This window comes from Zea mays, chromosome 2 (genome assembly GCF_902167145.1).
Source record: "Zea mays cultivar B73 chromosome 2, Zm-B73-REFERENCE-NAM-5.0, whole genome shotgun sequence".
NCBI classification, from domain to species: domain Eukaryota; kingdom Viridiplantae; phylum Streptophyta; class Magnoliopsida; order Poales; family Poaceae; genus Zea; species Zea mays.
Genome location: NC_050097.1, coordinates 220,552,055 through 220,572,637, shown reverse-complemented (window position 1 = coordinate 220,572,637; position 20,583 = coordinate 220,552,055). Strand labels below are relative to the sequence as shown.

The 20,583-nt window shown below is 45.7% G+C and overlaps 1 protein-coding gene across 1 annotated transcript in view; it reads right to left on the bottom strand.

Annotated features, from left to right (window-relative positions):
* Positions 1-20,583, bottom strand: part of LOC100191632 (lipid binding protein) — a 32,128-nt gene that overhangs the window by 9,502 nt on the left and 2,043 nt on the right. Inside the window, exons 5-6 of the mRNA NM_001137061.1 lie at positions 17,904-18,025; positions 13-114 (exon numbers count right to left, since the gene is read on the bottom strand). Of these exons, the coding sequence (NP_001130533.1) occupies positions 13-114; positions 17,904-18,025 (224 nt within the window). The remainder of the gene's footprint in view (positions 1-12; positions 115-17,903; positions 18,026-20,583) is intronic.

Here is a 20,583-nt window from a genome sequence, read left to right as displayed (position 1 = left end):
AAAATGTGATACCTTCTCCCTTAAAGAACAGCAAACAGCTCCAAAACAGGGGAATTCAGACACCAGCGGTTTAAATATGAGCCGAAGTACTCCTGTGAATCCAATATTTTTCACCTAACATGGAAAAAAGAAACATGTACTTAGTACTCTATATAATTACACCATGATCTAAAAAAATATAGCCTGCTACATAACATCAAGCATATTTCAAATGTTCAACTGCTCAAAAAAATCGTGCAACATTTTCCCTTCCATGATCCATGCATAAGCAATAGGGATTGCATGAAAATAGTAGATTGATTGATTAGATGAGTACATGTATATATAGGCCACAGGAGATCTTGGCCTATAGAAACAATACCAACCAAGAATGACTCTCCTATTCCTAATCAATCAAGGGCTGGCCAGCTATGCTTAGGATTACATGGCTCAAAACCCAAGCTCAATACTAACAGAATGCACAAGAATATATGTCTAACAGAATGCACCTGAATAACAACAAAGACAATGGAGCCTTTTAGTCTCAACTCAAGTGTGTTAGAGTAGGCTAGAGATGAAACCCAACAAGAGCCACGAACAACAAAATAATAATTGTTCCATGCCATTGCACTGAATATGTGTCATGGACCTTCGGTCCATGGGGATAGCTGTCTTCTCCGGCGAGGTTATACCCCTCTGCCGCAGGCTTGGTTCTAGGGTAGCAGCCCTAGGCGCTTGAGAGGGTCATTGCAAGGGAGAGAGATTGGTTTGATAATGATCTTGCTTGATTTATTCCCTGTTGCCATGTGGCTTATAAATAGCCCTATGGCTAACCAACTTCTCCTACAAACTCTCAACTAACTCCTACTTTCTTGGACTTATCTGCTGCTAACCAACTCTCCACAATTCTCTCATCTCAATCTTATTCTCTAGCCTTATCCTAGCTCATCTCAATCTTGTTCTCTAGCCTTATCCCAGCCTGGCTGTTGCCTCTCGCTCCCTATGATGCCCATGACATCTCCCCCTCCCTTGAGGACCAGCTCGTCCTCGAGCTGCCATAGACTTACCTGACACGACTTAAGGTTAAGCCTTTTACATCTCGGCTTACCTTTATTATTTAAGACGAAAATGCAAAATAATTGTGGAACTAAAATATAAATTTGAACTGTAGCTATGTCCTCCTGTCCTCCTGGATCCCAAGGAAAGAGCTGAACTGCGGACTTCACGTTGGATGAAAGGTGAAGGAGGAACCAGCCCGTTCTTATGTTGGGTCTGTCCAGCACCAAGGCAGTTGCCCGAATGAAGGAGACGACCCTCTTTGGCCGTGCAGGGGGATTGCATACCCAGATCTTGACTTCTGCAGGGGATTCAAAAAGTATAGACGAGACCTGGTGGTTGGGCGCGCAGGCTGCGAGTTGGTGCAGCGATGAGCTGATCAGCAAGTGCAGCTTCCGCACCGCCCGCCTAACAAGGAAGCCGCGCACTGCGGCTTGCAGGCGCACCACGGCCTGCTCATGTGATGACGGCCATGGGGTGGCCCTGGAGGCCACAGCAAGGTGCTTCTCCCCACGAAGGGACTGTACCTGGCGGCGTGCCAGGAACCCTCGCGCTGCCTCCTGAAGCCGCACCGCTGCTTGGAGTTCCTTCTCTGTCTTCTCCTTGTAGCGGTGGAACATCACAACGAATTGATCCCACTTCTCTTCGAGCCGAGTGAATGCATCTAGAGTTGGAGAGGGCGGGTGGGAGGGCGTTGCGGCGGCAAATGGCGCGGCGGCTGGTGGTGGTGAGGGATGGGCGGCTGGTGGTGGTGAGGATAACCTGGAGCTGATACCAGGTGTCATGGACCTTCGGTCCATGGGGATAGCTGTCTTCTCCGGCGAGGTTATACCCCTCTGCCGCAGACTTGGTTCTAGGGTAGCAGCCCTAGGCGCTTGAGAGGGTCATTGCAAGGGAGAGAGATTGGTTTGATAATGATCTTGCTTGATTTATTCCCTGTTGCCATGTGGCTTATAAATAGCCCTATGGCTAACCAACTTCTCCTACAAACTCTCAACTAACTCCTACTTTCTTGGACTTATCTGCTGCTAACCAACTCTCCACAATTCTCTCATCTCAATCTTATTCTCTAGCCTTATCCTAGCTCATCTCAATCTTGTTCTCTAGCCTTATCCCAGCCTGGCTGTTGCCTCTCGCTCCCTATGATGCCCATGACAATATGTTTCCAGTTCTTCAAATCATGTTTGCTAGGATTGAGTAGAACTGTTTAATGTTTTTTTGACACAAAACTGTCTGTGGAAAAATAGAAACCAGTGAAGATGTAGCCGTTAGTGTTATGTTGGGGGCCCACTTTTGAATGTCACAAGAAGATAGAGGCAGAGGAACATCAGCACGCTTACACAGTTCAGACTTTAGAAGTGTTGGGGACTAAGAACAGTGGGCCCAAGCACTCAGGAGCAAAAGCGACAGATGGCACGACAAAACGCGTGGCTGGGAGCTCAAATGTCTTGTTAGGCGTGTCCCGTCCAGCTATAGGGCGGCTAGGCAGGAGTATTTATAGGGTAACTGGGGGTGGGTACACCTAAATACAGTTATGCCCTCGATTACCTGCTACATTCCCGGAATATTCCGGGCAACAGAGTAATTACAGTACAATAACTCTGCTGACCCAGCCGCACCAAATATTCAACGAAGGGGTGGTCAAACAGGTTCAGCAAGGTCCAAATTCCATTATAATTCTCGGAACTTGGATCTTTTGGAATCTATCGTGATCACTGTATTTTTATGGGACCTCACAATCTGAGAGCACCACGTTGTTGGCAATTGAGGAGATGAGATTATGGGGTTTGGTTGTTGGCCGGCTTTGTCGGTCAGGTGTCTATCACCACACCCTACTCCCACAGAACAGGCTGGAGGTTGAAGAGAAGATCAGAGCACACACATATCTAGGGGTGGGCATTCCATTTATTAGGTTAATTCGGTTTATAAAAAAACGGTTTCTCCGCCGGTAGGGGAAAGACCCCCCCCGATATTATATTAAGAAGAAGCTCAATCGGAACCCCGACCGAGAAAGGTCACGAAAGCTGGCCAGAACCGAAATATATGTTGAAAAAGCAGAAACCGGACCATACTAACTGAATTATTTCGGTTCGGTTATTTCTATTTTCGGTTTTAAACCAAAATTTTAGAAACGTCACAAAAACATGTGTGGTTGGCTCTTGACTGTATGAGCTACCGAGCTGGGCGCCTGGCTGTCTCCTTGCATATGCTGGCCACGTGTAATCGTGGATGTTGGCTACTGGGCCTTGGCATCTGGGCTTCTTGGTACTTGAGCCAGCGGACAAATGTTGAAGACTGGAGACCGAACACAACCGATTGGTCGAAGCAGACAAGCAGCGAGCTCCACTCGTTGTGTTCGGCGTATACGGTTTTTATAGATCGAAAACTGAACCGAAGCCGAGCAACTTGTAATACCCAAAATTGTAAATAATAAAGATAGAGTTAATTTCTTTATTTGGTATGAGTCCTGTTAGCACATGAGAACCCTCACTCTTAAACCGAGAAATTAATTAGTGACACTTAAAATAATTTGTGCATCATGTTGTGGTTTATTTGTTTGTGCATTCACTCATGAAGATGATGATAAAAGAAATATGCAAATAGTAGAAGCGGCATTAAACCTGATTTTGGAAACCAAGAATTTGAGAAAAGAAGATCTTAATTATAAAGAATGCAAAGGAATAAAAATAATAATAAGTGTCACTATTCACACTGAAGTCTTGGATAATTACACAAATTTAGGAATGAAGTTCCCAACCAAATTTGAAAATTTGAATTTGGAATTTAAATGAGAAAAAAGGAAAAACAAAAACAAGAAAAGAAAAAAGAAAAGAGGAAGAAAACCTAATTGGGCCAAACTCCCCAATTCGGCCCATCCACTCACCTCTCTCCCGCGCGCCTGACCAGCCACACCCGGCGCTGACAAGAGGACCCCGCGGGTCAGGCTCCTACGCGCGCGCGTCGCGTGTCTCACGTTCTCGCTGGCATGTGGACCCGGGTAGTCGGCCGCACGCTCGCACTGCGCTCTTGTTACGATGACGGGTGGGTCCGACCGCTCAGGTGTGTCACCTACCTCCCGAAATAAGCGCGGCGTGGGCGAACTGCGCGAACTCCGCGAATCCGCCGCTGACCAATCTCAACCGAAGTATAAAATCCTCTCTGGCCTCGTCTCCTCGACCCTCCTGCGCCTCCACCGAAGAACCTTGACGCGGTAAGAGAAAGGGAGTATCGCATGAGGGAGAGAGAGATTTTCGTCGCCGGAGCTCCATACGGCGAGGGCCGTGAGGGCAGGAGCGCCGGATTCGTGGCGAGCCCGTCATCGGCACTCGATGTGACCCCGTGGATCTGGGACGTCGTGCTGGTGGGCTGTGGGTGCCTTATCGGTCGGCGAATTTCATCATCGGTAGAGTATCACCGCCGTTGGTTTATCTCTTCGGGGGCAGAGAACTTGAAGCCGAGAATACCAGTGAGAATCCTTCCCCTTGATTCGCCATCACCGCCGTAGAGTGTAGCGCCGTTTACATCGAAGCTAGGCTAGGGATTAGAGCTTTCGCTTTCACCAGCTATGGCGCCGCTGTGTTTGGGGTCGCCGCCGGTCAGTGTTGGGGGAGAATTTGGGCGCTCCGCGATGGCCGTTGGATGATGAGGGAACGACTGGGATTAGAACGGCATGAACCGGATGGCTCGGGTGAGCGGAGCCGTACTGAAAGGGAATTAGGCTTACACCTAGTTCCTAAATAATTTTGGTGGTTGAATTGCCCAACACAAATATTGGACTGACTAGTTTGCTCTAGTGTATAAGTTATACAGGTGCAAAAGGTTCACATCTAGCCAATAAAAAGATCAAGTGTTGGATTCAATAAAGGAGCAAAGGGGCAACCGAGGGCACCCCTGGTCTGGCGCACCGGACTGTCCGGTGTGCCACCGGACAGTGAACAGTACCTGTCCGGTGCACCAGGGGACTCAGACTCAAACTCTTCACCCTCGGGATTTCTCGGAAGCCGGCGCGCTATAATTCACCGGACTGTCCGGTGTGCACCGGACATGTCCGGTGCTCCAAAGAAGCTCGGCCTCCTGATCTCGCCAGCCTCGGGTTCGCGCGGCAGCCGCTCCGCCATAATTCACCGGACTGTCCGGTGTACACCGGACTGTCCGGTGTGCCAGCGGAGCAACGGCTCCCTGCGGCGCCAACGGCTCCCTGCGGTGCATTAAATGCGCGCGCAGCGCGCGCAGATGTCAGAATCGCCCATGCCGGTGCACCGGACATCAAACAGTACATGTCCGGTGTGCACCGGACACCCAGGCGGGCCCACAAGTCAGAAGCTCCAACGGCTAGAATCCAACGGCAGTGATGACGTGGCAGGGGCACCGGACTGTCCGGTGTGCACCGGACTGTCCGGTGCGCCATCGAGCAGACGCCTCCAGCCAACGGTCACTTTTGGTGGTTGGGGCTATAAATACCCCAACCACCCCACATTCATTGCCATCCAAGTTTTCCAACTTCTAACCACTTACAAGAGCTAGGCATTCAATTCTAGACACATACAAAGAGATCAAATCCTCTCCAATTCCACTCAAGCCTTTAGTGACTAGCGAGAGAGATTTGCCGTGTTCTTTAGAGCTCTTGCGCTTGGATCGCATTCTTTCTTTCTCTTGTGCTCTTGTGATCAACACTCGATTGTAACCGAGGCAAGAGGCACCGATTGTGTGGTGGCCCTTGCGGGGAAGTTTTGTTCCCGGTTGATTGAGAAGAAGGAAAGCTCACTCGGTCCGAGGGACCGTTTGAGAGAGGGAAGGGTTGAAAGAGACCCGGCCTTTGTGGCCTCCTCAACGGGGAGTAGGTTTGCGAGAACCGAACCTCGGTAAAACAAATCCGCGTGTCACTCTCCTTATTTGCTTGCGATTTGTTTTGCGCCCTCTCTCGCGGACTCGTTTATATTTCTAACGCTAACCCGGCTTGTAGTTGTGATTATTTTTGTAAATTTCAGTTTCGCCCTATTCACCCCCCTCTAGGCGACTATCAATTGGTATCAGAGCCCGGTGCTTCATTAGAGCCTAACCGCTCAAAGTGATGTCGGGAGATCACGCCAAGAAGGAGATGGAGACCGGCGACAAGCCCACTACAAGCCAAGGGAGCACCTCATCGGAAGAGTCCCGCACCAAGAAAAGGGAGAAGAAGAAAAACTCCTCCAAGCGGAAGGAGAAAAGATCTTCCTCTTCTCACCACAAGGAGAAGAAGGAAAAATCTTCTTCTCACAAGCCGCATCGGAGTGGGGACAAGCACAAGAGGATGAGGAAGGTGGTCTACTACGAGACCGACACTTCATCGACATCTACCTCCGGCTCCGACGCAGCGTCCGGCACTTCTAAACGCCAAGAGCGTAAGAAGTATAGTAAGATTCCCCTACGCTATCCTCGTGTTCCTAAACATACACCTCTACTTTCCGTCCCATTAGGTAAACCACCAACTTTTAATGGTGAAGATTATGCTATGTGGAGTAATTTAATGCGATTTCATCTAACCTCTCTCCACAAGAGTATATGGGATGTTGTTGAGTATGGTGTACAGGTACCATCTATAGGGGATGAGGACTATGACACAGACGAAGTGGCCCAAATCGAGCACTTCAACTCCCAAGCCGCAACCATCCTCCTTGCCTCCCTAAGCAAGGAGGAATACAACAAAGTACAAGGGTTGAAGAACGCCAAAGAGATTTGGGATCTTCTCAAGACGGCGCACGAAGGTGATGAACTCACCAAGATCACCAAGCGGGAAACGATCGAGGGGGAGCTCGGTCGCTTCCGTCTTCGCCAAGGGGAGGAGCCACAAGACATGTACAACCGGCTCAAGACCTTGGTAAACCAAGTGCGCAACCTCGGGAGCACAAAATGGGATGACCACGAAGTGGTTAAGGTTATTCTAAGAGCTCTTATTTTCCTTAACCCCACTCAAGTACAATTAATTCGTGGGAATCCTAGATATCCACTAATGACCCCCGAGGAAGTTATCGGGAATTTTGTGAGTTTTGAATGCATGATTAAGGGCTCCAAGAAGATCAACGAGCTTGACGAGCCTTCCACCTCCGAGGCGCAACCAGTGGCCTTTAAGGCAACGGAGGAGAAGAAGGAGGAGTCTACACCAAGTAGACAACCAATTGACGCCTCCAAGCTCGACAATGAGGAGATGGCCCTAATCATCAAAAGCTTTAGGCAAATCCTCAAGCAACGGAAGGGGAAGGACTACAAACCTCGTTCCAAGAAGGTTTGCTACAAGTGTGGTAAGCCCGGTCACTTCATTGCAAAATGTCCTATGTCTAGTGACAGTGACAGGGGCGACGACAAGAAGGGAAGAAGAAAGGAGAAGAAGAAATACTACAAGAAGAAGGGCGGCGATGCCCATGTTTGTCGGGAGTGGGACTCCGACGAAAGCTCAAGCGACTCCTCCGACGACGAGGACGCCGCCAACATCGCCGTCACCAAGGGCCTTCTCTTCCCCAACGTCGGCCACAAGTGTCTCATGGCCAAGGACGGCAAAAAGAAGGTAAAATCAAGGTCCTCCACTAAATATGAAACATCTAGTGATGAGGATGATGACAAAAATGAGGAGGATAACTTGCGCATTCTTTTTGCTAACCTTAACATGGAACAAAAGGAAAAATTAAATGAACTAATTAGTGCCATCCATGAAAAGGATGATCTCTTGGACTCCCAAGAGGACTTCCTAATCAAGGAGAATAAGAAACATGTTAAGGTTAAAAATGCTTATGCTCTAGAAGTAGAAAAATGTAACAAATTATCTAGTGAGCTAAGCATGTGCCATGACACTATTGCCAACCTTAGAAGTGAAAATGCTAAATTAATTGCTAAGGTAGATTCTCATGTTTGCATTGATCCTAGAAATGATAATGTTGATTTACTTGCTAGGATTGATGAGTTAAATGTTTCCATTGCTAGCCTTAGAAATGAGAATGAGAAACTAATTGCTAAGGCTAAGGATTTTGATGTTTGCAATGCTACTATTTCCGACCTTAGAACTAAAAATGATATGTTGCATGCTAAGGTTGTTGAACTAAAATCTTGCAAACCCTCTACATCTAATGTTGAGCATATTTCCATTTGTACTAGATGTAGAGATATTAATGTTGATGCTATCCATGATCACCTAGCCTTAATTAAAAAACAAAATGATCACATAGCTCAACTAAATGCTAAGATTAGAGAGCATGACTTAGAAAATGAAAAATTTAAATTGGCTAGAAGCATGCTCTATAATGGGAGACGTCCTGGCATCAAGGATGGCATTGGCTTCCAAAGGGGAGACAATGTCAAACTTAATGCCCCACCTAAAAATTTGTCTAACTTTGTTAAGGGCAAGGCTCCCATGCCTCAGGATAACGAGGGTTACATTTTGTACCCTGCCGGTTATCCCGAGAGCAAAATTAGGAGAATTCACTCTAGGAAGTCTCACTCTGGCCCTAACCATGCTTTTATGTATAAGGGTGAGACATCTAGCTCTAGGCAACCAACCCGTGCCAAGTTGCCTAGAAAGAAAACTCCTAATGCATCAAATGATCATGCCATTTCATTTAAAACTTTTGATGCATCTTATGTGCTTACTAGCAAATCCGGCAAGGTAGTTGCCAAATTTGTTGGGGGCAAGCACAAGGGTTCCAAGACTTGTGTTTGGGTACCCAAAGTTCTCATTTCTAATGCCAAAGGACCCAAAACCGTTTGGGTACCTAAAACAAAGAACTAAACTTGTTTTGTAGGTTTATGCATCCGGGGGCTCAAGTTGGATACTCGACAGTGGGTGCACAAACCATATGACAGGGGAGAAAAAGATGTTCTCCTCATATGAGAAAAACCAAGATCCCCAACGAGCTATCACATTCGGGGATGGAAATCAAGGTTTGGTCAAAGGTTTGGGTAAAATTGCTATATCACCTGACCATACTATTTCCAATGTTTTTCTTGTAGATTCTTTAGATTACAATTTGCTTTCCGTATCCCAATTATGTAAAATGGGCTACAACTGTCTTTTTACTGATACTGGTGTTACTGTCTTTAGAAGAAGTGACGATTCAATAGCTTTTAAGGGAGTGCTAGAGGGTCAGCTATACTTGGTAGATTTTGAAAGAGCTGAACTCGACACTTGCTTAGTTGCTAAGACTAACTTGGGTTGGCTTTGGCACCGCCGACTAGCCCATGTTGGAATGAAGAATCTTCACAAGCTTCTAAAGGGAGAACACATTTTGGGACTAACCAATATTCATTTTGAGAAAGACAGGATTTGTAGCGCATGCCAAGCTGGGAAGCAAGTTGGCATCCATCATCCACACAAAAATGTCATGACTACCGACAGGCCGCTGGAGCTACTACACATGGACTTATTCGGCCCGATCGCTTACATAAGCATCGGCGGTAGTAAGTATTGCCTTGTAATTGTGGATGATTATTCTCGCTTCACTTGGGTATTCTTTTTACAGGAAAAATCTCAAACCCAAGAGACTTTAAAAGGATTCTTGAGACGGGCTCAAAATGAGTTCGGCTTAAGGATCAAGAAAATAAGAAGCGACAATGGGACGGAGTTCAAGAACTCTCAAATTGAAAGCTTCCTTGAGGAGGAGGGCATCAAGCATGAGTTCTCTTCTCCCTACACGCCACAACAAAATGGTGTAGTGGAGAGGAAGAATCGAACTCTATTGGACATGGCAAGAACCATGCTTGATGAGTACAAGACACCGGACCGGTTTTGGGCCGAAGCGGTCAACACCGCCTGCTACGCCATCAACCGGTTATATCTTCACCGAATCCTCAAGAAGACATCATATGAACTCCTAACCGGTAAAAAGCCCAATATTTCATATTTTAGAGTTTTTGGTAGCAAATGCTTCATTCTTATTAAAAGAGGTAGAAAATCAAAATTTGCTCCTAAAACTGTAGAAGGTTTTTTACTTGGTTATGACTCAAACACAAGGGCATATAGGGTCTTTAACAAGTCCACTGGACTAGTTGAAGTCTCTTGTGACGTTGTGTTTGATGAAACTAACGGCTCTCAAGTAGAGCAAGTTGATCTTGATGAGATAGGTGAAGAACAGGCTCCATGCATCGCGCTAAGGAACATGTCCATCGGGGATGTGTGTCCTAAGGAATCCGAAGAGCCTCCAAGTACACAAGATCAACCATCCTCCTCCATGCAAGCATCTCCACCAACTCAAAATGAGGATGAGGCTCAAAATGATGAAGAGCAAAATCAAGAAGACGAGCCACCTCAAGATGATAGCAATGATCAAGGGGGAGATACAAATGATCAAGAAAAGGAGGATGAGGAAGAACCAAGACCGCAACACCCAAGAGTCCACCAAGCAATCCAACGAGATCACCCCGTCGACACCATCCTCGGCGACATTCATAAGGGGGTAACTACTCGATCTCGGGTTGCTCATTTTTGTGAACATTACTCTTTTGTTTCCTCTATTGAGCCACACAGGGTAGAGGAAGCTCTCCAAGATTCGGATTGGGTGGTGGCAATGCAAGAGGAGCTCAACAATTTCACGAGGAATGAGGTCTGGCATTTAGTTCCACGTCCTAACCAAAATGTTGTAGGAACCAAATGGGTCTTCCGCAACAAGCAAGATGAGCATGGTGTGGTGACAAGGAACAAAGCTCGACTCGTAGCCAAAGGGTATTCACAAGTCGAAGGTTTGGATTTCGGTGAAACCTATGCACCCGTAGCTAGGCTTGAGTCAATTCGCATATTATTGGCCTATGCTACTTACCATGGCTTTAAGCTCTATCAAATGGACGTGAAAAGTGCCTTCCTCAACGGACCAATCAAGGAAGAGGTCTATGTTGAGCAACCTCCCGGCTTTGAAGACAGTGAGTACCCTAACCATGTCTATAGGCTCTCTAAGGCGCTTTATGGGCTCAAGCAAGCCCCAAGAGCATGGTATGAATGCCTAAGAGATTTCCTTATTGCTAATGGCTTCAAAGTTGGCAAGGCCGATCCTACACTCTTTACTAAAACTCTTGAAAATGACTTGTTTGTATGCCAAATTTATGTTGATGATATTATATTTGGGTCTACTAACGAGTCTACATGTGAAGAGTTTAGTAGGATCATGACACAGAAATTCGAGATGTCGATGATGGGGGAGTTGAAGTATTTTCTAGGATTCCAAGTCAAGCAACTCCAAGAGGGCACCTTCATTAGCCAAACGAAGTACACTCAAGACATTCTTGCTAAGTTTGGGATGAAGGATGTCAAACCCATCAAGACACCCATGGGAACTAATGGGCATCTCGACCTCGACACGGGAGGTAAGTCCGTGGATCAAAAGGTATACCGGTCGATGATTGGTTCATTGCTTTATTTATGTGCATCTCGACCGGACATTATGCTTTCCGTTTGCATGTGTGCAAGATTTCAAGCCGACCCTAAGGAATCACACCTTACGGCCGTAAAACGAATCTTGAGATATTTGGCTTATACTCCTAAGTTTGGGCTTTGGTACCCTCGGGGATCCACATTTGATTTAATTGGTTATTCGGATGCCGATTGGGCGGGGTGCAAAATTAATAGGAAGAGCACATCAGGGACTTGCCAGTTCTTGGGAAGATCCTTGGTGTCTTGGGCTTCAAAGAAGCAAAATTCGGTCGCTCTTTCCACCGCCGAAGCCGAGTACATTGCCGCAGGACATTGTTGCGCGCAATTGCTTTGGATGAGGCAAACCCTGCGGGACTACGGTTACAAATTAACCAAAGTCCCTTTGCTATGTGATAATGAGAGTGCAATCAAAATGGCCGACAATCCCGTCGAGCATAGCCGCACTAAGCACATAGCCATTCGGTATCATTTTCTTAGGGATCACCAACAAAAGGGGGATATCGAGATTTCTTACATTAATACTAAAGATCAATTAGCCGATATCTTTACCAAGCCACTTGATGAACAATCTTTTACCAGACTTAGGCATGAGCTCAATATTCTTGATTCTAGAAATTTCTTTTGCTAAGCTTGCACACATAACTCTTTTGAATACCTTTGATCATATCTCTTTTATATGCTATGACTAATGTGTTTTCAAGTTTATTTCAAACCAAGTCATAGGTATATTGAAAGGGAATTGGAGTCTTCGGCGAAGACAAAGGCTTCCACTCCGTAACTCATACTTCGCCACCACTCCGAGCAACTCTCTCTTCTTTGGGGGAGAAATGAGCATCAAGGAAAAGGACTTCATCCTTGAGGGAGAGAGTAAAAGCTCAAACGCAAAAGGACTTCGTCTTTGGTATAATCTTAACTCACTTATTTATGACCAAAGGGGAAGATTGCACTTCGAGGGCTCTAATGATTCCGTTTTTTGGCGATTCATGCCAAAAAGGGGGAGAAATGAGCCCAAAGCAAAAGGACCGCACCACCACCACCAAATTCAAAAACTTAGTGCTTTCCAAAAGTCTTTATCATTTGGTATCCTATTGTGTTCAAAAAGGGGAGAAAGTAGTATTTCAAAAATGGTATATCAAAACCCTCTTGAACACTAAGAGGTGGATCTCTTTTAGGGGGAGTTTTGTTTAGTCAAAGGAAAAGCATTTGAAATAGGGGGAGACAATTTCAAATCTTGAAAATGCTTTGCAAACTCTTATTCATATACCTTTGACTATTTGCAAAAGATCTTTGAAATGGATTTACAAAAAGAATTTGCAAAAACAAAACATGTGGTGCAAACGTGGTCCAAAATGTTATATAAGAAAGAAACATTCCTTGCATATCTTGTAAGTAGTTATATTGGCTCAATTCCAAGTAACCTTTTCACTTACATTATGCAAACTAGTTCAATTATGCACTTCTACATTTGCTTTGGTTTGTGTTGGCATCAATCACCAAAAAGGGGGAGATTGAAAGGGAATTAGGCTTACACCTAGTTCCTAAATAATTTTGGTGGTTGAATTGCCCAACACAAATATTGGACTGACTAGTTTGCTCTAGTGTATAAGTTATACAGGTGCAAAAGGTTCACATCTAGCCAATAAAAAGATCAAGTGTTGGATTCAATAAAGGAGCAAAGGGGCAACCGAGGGCACCCCTGGTCTGGCGCACCGGACTGTCCGGTGTGCCACCGGACAGTGAACAGTACCTGTCCGGTGCACCAGGGGACTCAGACTCAAACTCTTCACCCTCGGGATTTCTCGGAAGCCGGCGCGCTATAATTCACCGGACTGTCCGGTGTGCACCGGACATGTCCGGTGCTCCAAAGAAGCTCGGCCTCCTGATCTCGCCATCCTCGGGTTCGCGCGGCATCCGCTCCGCCATAATTCACCGGACTGTCCGGTGTACACCGGACTGTCCGGTGTGCCAGCGGAGCAACGGCTCCCTGCGGCGCCAACGGCTCCCTGCGGTGCATTAAATGCGCGCGCAGCGCGCGCAGATGTCAGAATCGCCCATGCCGGTGCACCGGACATCAAACAGTACATGTCCGGTGTGCACCGGACACCCAGGCGGGCCCACAAGTCAGAAGCTCCAACGGCTAGAATCCAACGGCAGTGATGACGTGGCAGGGGCACCGGACTGTCCGGTGTGCACCGGACTGTCCGGTGCGCCATCGAGCAGACGCCTCCAGCCAACGGTCACTTTTGGTGGTTGGGGCTATAAATACCCCAACCACCCCACATTCATTGCCATCCAAGTTTTCCAACTTCTAACCACTTACAAGAGCTAGGCATTCAATTCTAGACACATACAAAGAGATCAAATCCTCTCCAATTCCACTCAAGCCTTTAGTGACTAGCGAGAGAGATTTGCCGTGTTCTTTAGAGCTCTTGCGCTTGGATCGCATTCTTTCTTTCTCTTGTGCTCTTGTGATCAACACTCGATTGTAACCGAGGCAAGAGGCACCGATTGTGTGGTGGCCCTTGCGGGGAAGTTTTGTTCCCGGTTGATTGAGAAGAAGGAAAGCTCACTCGGTCCGAGGGACCGTTTGAGAGAGGGAAGGGTTGAAAGAGACCCGGCCTTTGTGGCCTCCTCAACGGGGAGTAGGTTTGCGAGAACCGAACCTCGGTAAAACAAATCCGCGTGTCACTCTCCTTATTTGCTTGCGATTTGTTTTGCGCCCTCTCTCGCGGACTCGTTTATATTTCTAACGCTAACCCGGCTTGTAGTTGTGATTATTTTTGTAAATTTCAGTTTCGCCCTATTCACCCCCCCTCTAGGCGACTATCACGTACGATTTCGATCTGTCGCGGTAGAATAGATCTAGTCATTTTAAATCAGGACCATCCATCACGACATCGGTGGTCCGCGCTGATCGCCCGACCATCGCACTCTGGATCTGATCTGGGCCGTGAGTCTCTAATCGGACGGCCAGCGTCGGTCCATATCCCTTCGCGTGCACATTTTCATAAGTGCCCCCTAGTGATTAGAGATTTAACCCGCGGTCCGCACTGGAGGTAGCCCTGAGTCTTGGGAATTCTTTCGCGTTAGACCCTGCCTTTCTCTGTTTTAGTGCGCGCAAGCCAGGGATCTGGGAAAATGGATAAAACCCTTTGGAAAATACTTTTTAGTGCATAAATAATTGCTAGAACTTGTGTAAATCATAGAAAATTCATACTAACTCCAAATTGATCCATTCCGGTTTCTAAAATTTTGTAATATTATTGTTTATCACCTAGAGTCTCTGTTTTGACATGAAAACAATAATAAAATTAATTTCTCAATTAATCATATATCAAGCACATAAAACCTTTGGAAATTCAAAACTTAAAATCCATAACTCCAAAATTAATGATTCCTATTCCTAGGATCTTATTTTAATGTGTAGATTATTATTATGTATTTTGTTTACATGTTTGGTGTGATGTTAATTTCTCCTTTATACTGTGCTTGTTTGTACTGTGGCGAGTAGAGGAACCTGTGGCTGAGGATCCTGGTGCCCAGCAGATAGAAGTTGCTGAGCAGGAGCTCATTGAAGGAAAGTTGTGCCCTTGACCACTTCTATTGCTCAATAATGTTCTTTATTATCACTATTCAATGCATAAGTTTAATTTTGATGGAACCTAATAGGTCACCCTAGTCTAGGTCACCCTAGTCTGATTATCTTTTACCTTGTTTACCCCTGAATCACTTGGGTAGTTTTGCTATTCTTTTATATGGTTTTGGGTTAATATTTCATTATATCCATGTTCCAATTATTATGTTATGTTATTTATGTTCATGTCAAGATCATTATCTTTAATTGAAACATGGAGCTTAACTTGAGAAACACATGCCACCACAAGGGTAGAATGGGACGCCCTTGGCTGACTAATTAGGAAAGATAGTGGAAGACTAGCTTACCTGAAAGTGGCAAGGGCAGTAGGGGAGTTGCATGCAGGGAGGTTCTCGGGTTGATTTTGCTACGATGGCGGTCAGACGAGGGATTCTTGCAAGTGCTCTCTCCATAAACTGTAGCGGGTTTTCGGAAACTAGTGGAACTTTGTAAAGGCCTCGTAGTGGATCCCTAGCCATTCACCTCGGTAGTGTCTAAGGGTCTAGCTAACCCTGGCGACATGGGATACACGACTTGCGGGTACAGGGTACAACCTCTGCAGAGTGTAAAACTGATATACTAGTCGAGCTCACGGTCATGAGCAGCTCAGGACTCTCGCATGATTAAATATAGAACTTAAATTCAATTTGTCATTTGCATTGCATGGGATTATTTATTAATTTTTGTTCTATTATTTTTATTATCGTTTGGTATTCACTTACATTTAGTAACTGCTATTAAAATTTGACCAACTTATTAAAAGCAATGCTCAGCTTTAACCCCTATTGTTGATCAGCCTTACACATCATATGAACTCCCACCTTTGGTGAGTTCATGCACACTGGTTTCCCTACAACTTGTTGAGCTATGATCATGTGTGAGTTCATCCTTACTGTCTCACACCCTCCCACATGAGAAGAACAAGTGGTTCAAGAGGAGCCACACAACGAAGAGTTTGATCTGATCTAGGTGACGTCTCCCAGTTGACTTATTGGCGCCAAAGATGGAATTTAGTTCGTTTTATATTTATCTTTTATTGTGTAAGACTTCCACAATGTAATAAATACTTTGATGTTATTGTGACATTTATCTCTATACACTCTGTTATTATATATGTTGTCTTCTTTGGCGCATGTATGAGATGCACCCGGCTTTGTCCCTTAAATCCGGGTGTGACAACTCAATTACAGAGAAATAAAAACCAAAACTAAAAAAACGGATTTTTCGATTTATTCGGTTCGGTTTCGGTTTTATTTTGCCCACCCCTACACATATCAACACACGTGAAATGGAACAGCTGAAATGAGGCTGCATCTTCTTTTTTTTTAACGCAAGTACGCAACTGAGGCTGCAGCTACTTTTTAACACAACTGAGGCTACAACTATGGGCCTGATTGGTTGCCTGCATATGGCCTGGCCAGGCTCACGGGATGCAGCCTTCACGCGTTTGGTTGTCTGATCAGCCTCTACAGCCTGGCTTTGCAGCTACAACTACAAGCCTACAAAGATTCCCTCAGGACCTGACTCTAGAGATACGCAGGAAATGGGTCTCTCTCCAGAGCCAGGCTCTACTCGTGCAATTATTAGTCTTTCTTAAAGATGGATTAGCATGTAAGTAGTGTCTATTAAATGAATTAATTTGCTTAAAAGAAAATTGATGTTTAGTATGATAAATTATAGACTGTTACAACACTGTCACATGAAAATATAATAAACTTCATAGCTTTTGAGCCCATGCACCGATTATTCGTGCAAGCAATCAAACAACACCTCTAATGGACCAAGATGAACACATGCAGGCAACCAAACGTAAGGATGTTGCATGCTCTCAACTAGGCCAACAAGAGCCAGGCTCCCTAGGTACAAGCCAGACTCGACCATGCAGACAACCAATCAAGCCCTATGCCTCTACTAGTTTTAGTCAAAAGTACATGAAGCCATCTACCAACTCTACCAACCAAGGGCCATGCAGCCCATAGTACTTGTACTACAACTATGCTACCTGCTACTGTCCTAAAGATAGGCAGAAAAGAAAGGAGCAATCCCTGTTCCTATCCAATGACAAAGAGAGATGAGAATCTATCATTGGCCGGGGCTAAGGGTATTGCTTATCTAACTGTCTTGATTCTTCAGCGGACATAAATGTGTTTTTCTCAGGTGTTCTGGCCATAGTAGTGTTTTGTCATGTATCATGGGCAATCTAGTAGTTTGAGAACGGTGGGGTTTGGTGTGTGCTGGTCGTAGTAGTGTTTTGTCGTGTATCATGGGCAGTCTAGTAGGTTGAGAGCGGTGGGATGTTTGTGTGACACGCAGATCTCCTTCATGTTCTAGAAAAAAATAATAAGCACAGTGTTTCAGCTGCTTTTCTTTGGGTTTAGACATTCAGAAATAGAAATACTACAAATGTATTGTTAGGAAATAGTACAACTATAAATTAGTTAAATTATACTGAGATTATAAGGCCTGCTTTGTAGACTGTGAAAAGTTGTGTGCAGATTATAACAATATACAAGCTGGGGCCAAAGACTGTTGCAATCAACCTACAAAAAACCATGAAAAATTCTCAAAAAAATTTATAGATGTACTTCGTTATTTACTCTGCACATTCTTGTCGCTATTTACTGCACACATTTTTGTACTACCAAAATGTACAGAGTAAATAACAAAGTACATCTATATTTTTTTGAGCATTTTTCATGGCTTTTAGTAGTTTGAATGCAAGGGAAACTTGATCACACAACAGTTTTCCCTATAAACTTGGGGGGGGATTCTTGAATAGTAAACCAGATTGCAGGGATTCATATACCTTTCTCTTCTTTAATGTAACATATAACTACAGCATATTACCTGTACAGGAAGAGAAATTCCAAGTGTTGTTTGGATGTCAAGTACTATATTGGGATTGCCATCCCATTGCAACTCAAGTTCCATGATGATGGCAGAATCATCACTCTCCAAGATTGAAACACCTGAAAATATCATGTCAGTAATAAAAAAAGGAAAATGGGGATCCTCTCCTGCTGCCCAAAATTATCATAGAGACTTCAGAGACATCTGGACTGATCAACAAAACAGATATCTAGCACAACTAGTGGGGTACTAGAATCACAAAAAATAACATTTAATTACAAAACTTTGAAATACTTTTTTTCCTAAAATGTGCAGGCAAGCTGCATGCAATTAAAGAATGGGGTAAGACAACACCCGGTCATTATATTAAGAAAATCTTCTCACGCAGATCGAGAAAACCCCTGTGTTAGCATTGTATTAGGGTTTGGGGGTCTCCCCGGTGTACTGTAATGGGTCAGGCCCATCTTTAGGTCTATTAATACATATCCCCTCCCTATTCTAGGGTTAGGGTTTTCAATATGGTAACAGAGGCATTTTTTCTTCTCCTCTCCCAGCTAGTGTGCCTCCACATGCACACCCCACGGGAGCCCCATCTCACCGCTCTCAAGCGAATCCTGCGCTACCTCCACGGCTCCCTCGACTACGGTCTGCTCCTCCGATCATCCCCGATGTCGGAGCTCGTGGTCTACACCGACGCAGACTGGGTCGGCTGCCCCGACACACGCCGATCCACTTCCGGCTATGTTGTATTCCTGGGTGCCAACCTCGTCTCCTGGGCCGCCAAGCGGAAGCCCGTCGTCTCCCGCTCCAGCGCCGAGGCCGAGTACCGCGCTGTGGCCAACGGCGTGGCGGATGCCTCCTGGATGCGCCAACTCCTCCACGAGCTCCACAACCCCCTCCGGCGTGCCACCCTCGTCTACTGCGACAACGTCAGTGCCGTCTACCTCTCCACCAATCTCGTTCGGCATCAGCGCACGAAGCATGTGAAGATCGACCTGCACTTCGTCCGCGAGCGTGTCGCTGCCGCTGACGTTCGGGTTCTCAACGTTCCCACCACGCTGCAGTTTGCCGACATCTTCACCGAGGGGTTACCGACGAGTGCATTCCTAGACTTTCGGTCCATTCTCAACATCTGTACAGGATAGAGTTGCGACTGCGGGGGGTGTTAGCATTGTATTAGGGTTTGGGGGTCTCCCCGGTGTACAGTAATGGGCCAGGCCCATCTCTAGGTCTATTAATACATATCCCCTCCCTATTCTAGGGTTAGGGTTTCCAATGCCTTGAACCCCTACCACATCTATACACAGCGGCGTCGTAGTCCATGTGACTATGTGAGAACGACCGCGGCCAGGGACTGGGCCTTAGACCAGTGCCATGGCGTGGGACAGACGAGGAGATTTTTTTACCCCTAGCCTGAAATTCGCTCCCATGGGGAGTTGAACTTAGGACCTGGAGAGTGCTACTCAGACCACCTAACCAACTCAGTTAGAGGCCCTTTCGTATGCCACAAAAAATAAAAGAAAAACAGCCTAAGCTTGGTGCCAAGCTAGCATGCAGTACTTAGCAACCAAATTCTTGACATAGTTCGTACCATTGTGTTCACCCTCAGGGCTGCACCATAGAAATGCTTCTGTGCATTGCTTGCTGGATTGTTTGGTTACACAACACAAGCATGAGGAGAACCCCAAACAAACAGGAGGTATATACATACAGCAACAGCACGTACATATGCAAGAAACCCCCTACACTAGTAGGTAAATACAACAAGATATACACCTAACACCATCAATGAAGCTGTTCGCAAGGTTCATACAGGAATATGCTTAGATCTATTTAATATTAATGAGAAAACCTCATCATGAAACAATACTTGGCCTAACTGGTTGATGCCATCTGTAAAGTGATTGACCTGGTGTGCGGGTGGGGGTTGTGTTGGGGAGAGTCTGTTTTTTGACCTTCCCTTTGTATCTTATTTCTCTTGATGAAATGACCCGTGCTCTCCTACATTGTTCGATAAAAAAAATATGACTAATAAACAATATTTGATCTAGGCATCCTTATATTTGTAAAGACGCAGAGTATGCCAATTATATTTACTGTTGATTGATTAAAAAAAAACTTGACCTGCGGGGGGTAAGACAGCCCCCGGGTATTGTATTAAGAAGAAGACCTTCTCACACAGGTCAAGAAAACCCCCGAACCCCTGCCCCACCCATACACAGCGGCATCGAAGCCCATGTGAGAACGACCGCGACCGGGGCTGAGCCTTAGACCTGTGCTTTGGCGTGGGACAGACGAGGGGATTTTTTTAACCACAGCCTGAAATTCGCTCCCACGGGAAGTCGAACCCAGGACCTGAGGAGTGCTACTCAGACCACCTAACCAACTCAGCTAGAGGCCCTTTCGCCTGTTGATTGATTATGAAACTAGAAGTCAGCATATCTGATCCAGTTGCCTTTCCACAGAGCCAAAGGTCATGGGTTCGACGCAAGCCTCTCTACGAAAATACAGGGCTAAGGTTTGCCTCGGTTATTCCTTCCCTAGACCCCACTCATATGGGAGCCACCGCACTGGGTCTGTCCTTGTGGTTGGTTGCATTAGCCTTAGCTTGCATTAGACATTATGTAGCATAATCTAAGCCAGCATAAACATATACAGTCTTGATGTTTGGTTGTTC